Source organism: Pseudophryne corroboree, chromosome 1, assembly GCF_028390025.1.
Source record: "Pseudophryne corroboree isolate aPseCor3 chromosome 1, aPseCor3.hap2, whole genome shotgun sequence".
Taxonomy (NCBI): domain Eukaryota; kingdom Metazoa; phylum Chordata; class Amphibia; order Anura; family Myobatrachidae; genus Pseudophryne; species Pseudophryne corroboree.
In genome coordinates this window covers 693681299-693689869 of record NC_086444.1, presented here as the reverse complement: position 1 = coordinate 693689869, position 8571 = coordinate 693681299, and the positions used below count along the sequence as shown (strand labels likewise).

At 46.5% G+C, this 8571-nt stretch overlaps 1 protein-coding gene across 2 annotated transcripts in view; it reads left to right on the top strand.

The window, feature by feature from the left end:
* Positions 1 to 8571, top strand: part of DOT1L (DOT1 like histone lysine methyltransferase) — a 422415-nt gene that overhangs the window by 249691 nt on the left and 164153 nt on the right. For both annotated transcript variants that reach the window (XM_063914793.1, XM_063914792.1), the window contains exon 7: positions 7279 to 7341. In XM_063914793.1, coding sequence (XP_063770863.1) covers positions 7279 to 7341 — 63 coding nt within the window. The remainder of the gene's footprint in view (positions 1 to 7278; positions 7342 to 8571) is intronic.

The following is an 8571-nucleotide window of genomic DNA, read 5'->3' as shown; positions in this document are numbered from 1 at the left end:
CATTAATGTAGCTAGAACAGTTTTCTTCTTTGTGTTTAGTGTAATTTCTGCAAAACTTCTTAAGTGGTGATGGTGGCTGGTTACTTCTGGTCTCAATGAGTCACTAGGCTAGCTTCACCACAAGATGATCTAGGTATGTATTAGGTGGTTAGCTATTATTTATAGTTCATAGGAATGAACAGATAATAGGCTTTGTGCTGGATCCTTTAATAAGAGTAGTCTAGCTTTTACAAGAGCTGATGTAATTCACTACTACTTGTCTCATTAGCTCATTATTGTCTCATTACCCATCCCAAGCTGATAAATTTATCTTGCATATGAATTAAAGGGGTTAAGGGGAGGTGTACACATGGAGAGATCCATGCTTACATTCTAAGCAATCTGACTAGATTGCTTAGAAATTAAGCACGGATCTCTCCGTGTGTAGGGTGCCGGCGACAGTGGTTCGCAGTCCCGTGCGCCGCTGTCACCAGCTCTAGATTTGGCATGCATGCCAAATCTAGTGAGATCACTCATTCCACCGCTGGGTGAAATGAGCACCACCCCCCTCGCTCAGCACACATTGTGCTGAGTGGGGGGAGAGATGTGTGCTAAGCAGTCTGTGCTAGGTCGCTCAGCACACATCTCCCCCGTGTGTATGGGGCTGTTCACACGGAGAGACCCGTGCTTAAATTCTAAGCAATCTGACTAGATTGCATAGAAATTAAGCACGGTTCTCTCCGTGTGTGTGCCCATAGCGATAGCAATGTGCAGCCCTGTGCCTCGCTATCGCTAACTCTCTAATAGATCACTCACTTCACTGCTCTGTGAAATGAGCGGCTCCACCGCCCCTCGCTTGGCACACCGTGCTGAGCGGGGGGGGGGGGGGGGGATGTGTGCTTAGTGGTCCGATAGCTCAGCACACATCTCTCCCGTGTGTACGGGGCTTTAGCACAGACCTGTTAGTTTTTTTTTTTCTCTAACGTCCTAGTGGATGCTGGGGACTCCGTAAGGACCATGGGGAATAGACGGGCTCCGCAGGAGACATGGGCACTTTAAGAAAGAATTTAGATTCTGGTGTGCTCTGGCTCCTCCCTCTATGTTCCTCCTCCAGACCTCAGTTTGAATCTGTGCCCGGACGAGCTGGGTGCTGTTCAGTGAGCTCTCCTAAGCTTGCTGTAAAAGTAGTTTGTTAGGTTTTTTTTTATTTTCAGGGAGCTCTGCTGGCAACAGACTCCCTACATCGTGGGACAGAGGGGAGAGAAGCAGCCCTACTCTCTGAAGATAGGTCCTGCTTCTTAGGCTACTGGACACCATTAGCTCCAGAGGGATCGTACACAGGATCTCACCCTCGTCTACCGATCCCAGAGCCGCACCGCTGTCCCTCTCGCAGAGCCGGAAGACAGAAGCCGGGTGAGCATAAGAAGCAAGAATACTTCGAAATCGGCGGCAGAAGACTCCAGTCTTCACTGAGGTAGTGCAGAGCACTGCAGCTGTGCGCCATTGCTCCCACACACCTCACATACTCCGGTGTGCCAAAGAGGTCCCAATTGCGCCCTAGGCAGCAATTGGGACCTCTTTGGCAAAAGTTTAGCATATATACAGTTGGGCACTGTATATATGTATGAGCCCCCGCCAAGAAAATGTATATTTAAGTGGGACAGAAGCCCGCCGTCGAGGGGGCGGGGCTTCTTCCTCAGCACTCACCAGCGCCATGTTTTTTCTCCACAGCACCGCTGAGAGGAAGCTCCCCAGCCGCTCCCCTGCAGATACACGGTAGAAGAGGGTAAAAAGAGAGAGGGGGGGGGGGGCACATAATTAGGCGCAAAAATCATTATAAACAGCAGCTACTGGGTTAACATTAAGTTACTGTGTTATTCCTGGGTTAATAGCGCTGGGGTGTGTGCTGGCATACTCTCTCTGTCTCTCCAAAGGGCCTTGTGGGGGAATTGTCTTCAGATTAGCATTACCTGAGTGTGTGGTGTCGGTACGTGTGTGTCGACATGTCTGAGGTAAAAGGCTCCCCTAAGGAGGAGATGGAGCAAATATGTATGTGAGGGGTGTCTCCGTCGACAACGCCGACACCTGTTTGGATATGTGTAAGTGCTAAGGTGAATTTATTGCACAAAAGATTAGAGAACAGACAGGGAATCTATCCATGTCTGTCCCTATGTCGCAGAGACCTTCAGAATCTCTCAATGCTCACTATCCAAAATAATAGACACTGATATCGACACGGAGTCTGACTCCAGTGTCGACTACGATAATGCAAAGTTACAGCCAAACTGGCAGGAAAGTATTCAATATATGATTATTGTAATAAAAGATGATTTGCATATCACTGATGACTCATCTGTCCCTGACTCAAGGGTACACATGTTTAAGGGGAAGAAAGCGGAGGTAAATTTCCCTCCTCTCATGATGAAAAAGAGCGGGAATCTCCAGACAAAAGACCCACAAAGAATTCTCCGGGAATATCCTTCCCCTACTAGGGCCAGGATACGATGGGAATCTTCCCCTAGGGTGTCACGTTTGCCCAAAAGGTAGCCCTGACTTAACAGCTATCCTCAGAGATCCTGCAGATAGCGTACACATTCTGGTACACTACTCAGACCGGCGATTGTGTCGGCATGGGTTTATAGCGCTGCAGCAGCGTGGACAGGTACCTTATCAGCAGAGATTGAGACCCTAGTATGTGTGTGTGTGTGTATGTACGTGTGTGTGTGTGTGTATATATATATATATATATATATATATATATATATATATATATATAATGTGTGTGTGTGTGTGTATGTATGTGTATATATATATATATATATATTAAAGATGCTGTCTGAAGATATATATATATATATATATATATATATATATATATATATATAAAACATGCCAAAAGAGGCATTAGTCTACTGGGTTCTAGAGTCAACGCTATGTCGATTTCTGCTTGACGTGTCCTGTAGATATGCAATGGACAGGTGATACCGACTTAAGAGGCATATGGAAGGCTGAGGATTTTGTGGAGAAGGATCTCGGACCTGGTCTCCACAGCTACGGCTGGTAATTCTGATCTTTTGCCTTATATTCCTGCACAGCCTAGGAAAGCACGACATTATCAAATGCAGCCTTTCGATCACAAAGAAACAAGAAAGTCCGAGGTACGTCCTTTCTTGCCAGAGGCAGAGGAAAGAAGCTGCACAACATTGCTAGTTCCCAGGAACAGAAGTCCTCCCCGGCCTCTACAAAATCCACCGCATGTCGCTGGGGCTCCACAGGCGGAGCTAGGCCCGGTGGGGGCACGTCTTCGTAATTTCAGCCACAAGTGGCTTCACTCCCTGTTGGATCCCTGGGCAATAGATATTGTGTCTCAGGGATACTAGCTGGACTTTGAGGAGATGCCCCCTCACCGATGGCCCTGCCGGCTTCCTCCCACGAGAGGGAAATAGTGTTAACTGCAATTCACAAATTGTATCTTCAACAGGTGGTGGTCAAGGTTCCCCTCATTCAACAAGGAGGGGGTTATTATTCGACCATGTTGTAGTCCCAAAACCGGATGGTTCGGTCAGACCCATATTGAATTTAAAATCCCTGAACATTTACCTGAAAGGGTTCAAGTTCAAGATGGAATCGCTAAGAGCGGTCATCGCAAGCCTGAAAGGGGGAGATTTTATGGTGTCTCTGGACATAAAGGATGCCTACCTTCATGTCCCCATTTATCCACCTCATCAGGCGTACCTCAGATTTGCGGTACAGGATTGTCATTACCAATTTCAGACGTTGCCGTTTGGTCTCTCCACGGCCCCGAGAATCTTCAACAAGGTAAATGGCGGAAATGATGGTGCTCCTGCGGAAGCAAGGTGTCACAATTATCCCGTACTGGGACGATCTCCTCATAAAAGCGAGATCAAGAGAGCAGTTGCTGAACAGCGTATCACTTACTCTGGAAGTGTAACGGCAACATGGCTGGATTCTAAATATTCCAAAGTCGCAGTTGGTTTCTACGGCTCATCTTCCTTTCCTAGGCATGATTCTAGACACAGACCAGAAAAGGGTTTATCTCCCGATAGAGAGAGCTCAGGAGCTCATGACACTGGTCAGGAACCTGTTAAAACCAAAACAGGTGTCAGTGCATCACTGCACTCGAGTCCTGAGAAGGATGGTGGCATCATACGAGGCCATTCCCTTCGGCAGGTTCCATGCGAGGACCTTTCAATGGGACTTACTGGACAAGTGGTCCGGATCACATCTTCAGATGTATCGGTTAATCACCCTATCCCCCAGGGCCAGGGTGTCTCTCCTGTGGTGGCTGCAGAGTGCTCACCTTCTCGAGGGCCGCAGATTCGGCATTCAGGACTGGATCCTGGTGACCACGGATGCAAGCCTCCGAGGGTGGGGAGCAGTCACACAGGGAAAAAAGTTCCAAGGTCTGTGGGCAAGTCAGGAGACTTGCCTTCACATCAACATCCTGGAACTAAGGGCCGTATACAACGCCCTACGTCAAGCGGAGACCCTGCTTCGCGACCGACCGGTTCTGATTCAGTCAGAAGCCACCAGAATTCTTCGCTGGGCGGAGAATCACGTAAGCGCACTGTCAGCAGTGTTCATCCCGGGAGTGGACAACTGGGAAGCAGACTTCCTCAGCAGGCACGACCTCCACCCGGGAGAGTGGGGACTTCATCAAGAAGTCTTCACGCAGATTGCAAGTCGGTGGGAACTGCCACAGGTGGACATGATGGCATCCCGCCTCAACAAAAAGCTACAGAGGTATTGCGCCAGGTCATGAGACCCTCAGGCGATAGCTGTGGACGCACTGGTGACACCGTGGGTGTTCCAGTCGGTCTATGTATTTCCTCCTCTTCCTCTCATACCCAAGGTGCTGAGGATAATAAGAAAAAGAGGAGTGAGAACAATCCTCATTGTTCCAGATTGGCACGAAGGACCTGGTATTCAGATCTGCAAGAAATGCTCACAGAGGTCCCATGGCCTCTTCCTCTAAGACGGGACCTGTTGCAACAGGGGCCCTGTCTGTTCCAAGACTTACCGCGGCTGCGTTTGACGGCATGGCGGTTGAACGCCGGATCCTAGCAGAAAAGGGCATTCCGGACGAGGTCATTCCTACGCGGATGAAGGCTAGGAAGGACGTGACAGCTAAACATTATCACCGTATATGGTGAAAATATGTTTCTTGGTGTGAGGCCAGGAATGCTCCTACAGAGGAATTCCAGCTGGGCCGTTTCCTTCACTTCCTACAGTCAGGAGTGAATTTGGGCCTAAAATTGGGTTCCATTAAGGTCCAGATTTCGGCCCTATCCATTTTCTTTCAAAAAGAGTTGGCTTCTCTACCAGAAGTTCAGACGTTGGTAAAGGGAGTGCTGCATATTCAGCCTCCTTTTGTGCCTCCAGTGGCACCTTGGGATCTTAATGTGGTGTTAAGTTTCCTGAAATCACACTGGTTTGAACCACTTAAAACGGTGGAGTTAAAATTTCTCACGTGGAAAGTGGTCATGCTATTAGCCTTGGCTTCGGCTAGGCGTGTGTCAGAATTAGCGGCTTTGTCACATAAAAGCCCCTATCGGGTTTTCCATATGGATAGAGCAGAATTGCGGACCCGTCCACAATTTCTGTCAAAAGTGGTGTCATCTTTTCATATGAACCAACCTATTGTGGTGCCTGTGGCTACTCGTGACTTGGAGGATTCCGAGTTACTGGATGTGGTCAGGGCTTTGAAGGTTTATGTAGCCAGAACGGCTAGAGTCAGGAAAACGGAGTCACTGGTTATCCTGTATGCATCCAACAAGCTGGGTGCTCCTGCTTCAAAGCAAACTATTGCTCGCTGGATCTGTAACACGATTCAGCAGGCTCATTCTGCGGCTGGATTGCCGCTGCCAAAATCAGTTAAAGCCCATTCCACTTGGAAGGTGGGCTCTTCTTGGGCGGCTGCCCGAGGGGTCTCGGCATTAAAACTATGCCGAGCTGCTACTTGGTCAGTTTCAAACACTTTTGCAAAGTTTTACAAGTTTGATACCCTGGCTGAGGAGGACCTATTGTTTGCTTAATCGGTGCTGCAGAGTCATCCGCACTCTCCCGCCCGTTTGGGAGCTTTGGTATAATCCCCATGGTCCTTACGGAGTCCCCAGCATCCACTAGGACGTTAGAGAAAATAAGATTTTACTTACCGGTAAATCTATTTCTCGTAGTCCGTAGTGGATGCTGGGCGCCCGTCCCAAGTGCGGACTTTTTCTGCAATACTTGTATATAGTTGTTGCTGCAATAAGGGCTATGTTATTGTTGCATCAGGGTTGAACTGATGCTCTGTTGTTGTTCATACTGTTTACTGGGTAAGTTTATCACAAGTTATACGGTGTGATTGGTGTTGCTGGTATGAGTCTTGCCCTGGATTTCCAAAATCCTTTCCTTGTACTGTCAGCTCTTCCGGGCACAGTTTCTCTAACTGAGGTCTGGAGGAGGGACATAGAGGGAGGAGCCAGAGCACACCAGAATCTACATTCTTTCTTAAAGTGCCCATGTCTCCTGCGGAGCCCGTCTATTCCCTGTGGTCCTTACGGAGTCCCCAGCATCCACTACGGACTACGAGAAATTGATTTACCGGTAAGTAAAATCTTATTTTACATTGTGCTCTGTGGCATTGGTGTTCAATCCTCACTCTGCCCACACACTGCCAAGGTCTGCTTTCCACCTTGGCAAAACTAAGCCAGGATTGGGTGATTTATTCTTTAAATCGTATGCCTCCCATTTTCTTCCTAGACCCCTAATTCTTCCTTCAAGCACAGAATATCTACAGAGGGAAGTTTGCCAGATCTCAGGCAGGAGTCTTTATAGCATGCTGCTAGATATTGGCTCCAGTTTGGCACTTTGGCACATAGTATTACCAGAAGGCAGAATTTTATTGCGTTAATTTTAATCCATGAGTCACCATGAGATACTTACTGCTTTGCTTAGGGGCTGCTTCTGTATTCACCAGTGGATTATTTGGGTTGGGTACACCCCTGTCCCTACTATCACAGCAATGTGTTTGTTGTTCAAGCTAAACAACTACCTAAAGGCATCTATGACACCTCTGGACTACCATTGTAAATTAAATTCATATTGACCGAATCTATTTATTTATATATTTTTAATAACTGAGACAAATTATAGAGAAAATGCCATAAGTGGCAGAAAATCCAGTAATAGTAGCATGTAACTACTCGTGGTTTTAGACCTTTTTTGTGTTGAGTTTTACGAAATGCTGGTTGTGCCACTTCCCAGTGAGGCATTTGTTGTCTCTCCTCCTTACAGACCATGGATAAAGAGTTCAGAAAATGGATAAAATGGTATGGGAAGAAACATGCAGAGTACACAGTAAGTATTATGACATTTAGTTTATTAGAAAAAAAAAACAGTACAAAAAAGCATGTGCTGATATAACTTAATGTCATTTTGTGAGTTACAAATAGCTTAATACAGAGAGAGCTAATAATTCTTAATAGAAACTAGACTTTGCTGCACTCCAGTTATCAGAATTTTCTGCAGTTTCTACTGTGTTATTTATCTGAGGCCTTCACCATCTTAATATGGCTATGATCTGTTCTTATCAGGTTTCTTGTTACTATTTAATTTATGTGTAGTCGTTAATTAATTTCTAATTTATGAAACTTTGAATTAATTTAATATGGATTTCTAATACAAACCTGAATTTCTAGGAAAATCCGCTTATAGTATTATAGTAAACCATCTTAGCCTGAAACAGCAGAACCTCCTGGAAGTACAATCGGGACCTTGTTAAAGGCCAGTTCTCCTTCAGCTGTAGCACCAATGTGACCATATTGTATTGTATATGAGATTCCTTTCAGCTAGTGTACATGAAATGTTTATTAGTGTTATTGACGAGCACTTCCGATTTTATTCATCGCCATCCACCTAATACCAATAATGTTTTTGCAAAATGTGTTCAAATTAATAACCTATTTATATCTTTAAGGATGATGCCATATAAACAGATTTTAGGTTCTAGGGAGAGCAGTTCTGGCAATGTATTCCAGCTGGAATCCCATTCCTGTGCCCAAAGTTAGACCCAACAAAACACTCCCTTAAGTTCCAGAACGAACAACTCATGTCCTCAACCAATGGTTTTTAATGCTCCTGCAGCACCCCTACATAGATTGCTCGTCTCCAGTATTACAATCCAACCAGCATCACAAAGCCAGTCCCTGGCCAAGGAATGCTGCATCCACCTCTTAAAGTAAGCGGCAGACCACATTGCAGTGCGGGGAGGGCATGTGGCCTCAAGACAACAGAGGCTGCTATTCTTGTTGGGATAGAATGTTGGTCTTAAAACAATACCTCTGGGTGCACTTTGTTTACCTCTACCCCTATTCCCCCCCACCCCCCCCTCATACGTCCTAGAGTTTGCTGGGGATGCTTCAAGAAACATGGGGTATAGACGGGATCCGCAGGAGACATGGGCACTTTAAGACTTTGAATGGGTGTTAACTGGCCCCTCCCTCTATGCACCTCCTCCAGACTCCAGTTCGATTCTGTGCCCAGTGAGACTGGATGCACACTGAGGAGCTCTCCTGAGTTTCTCTGAAA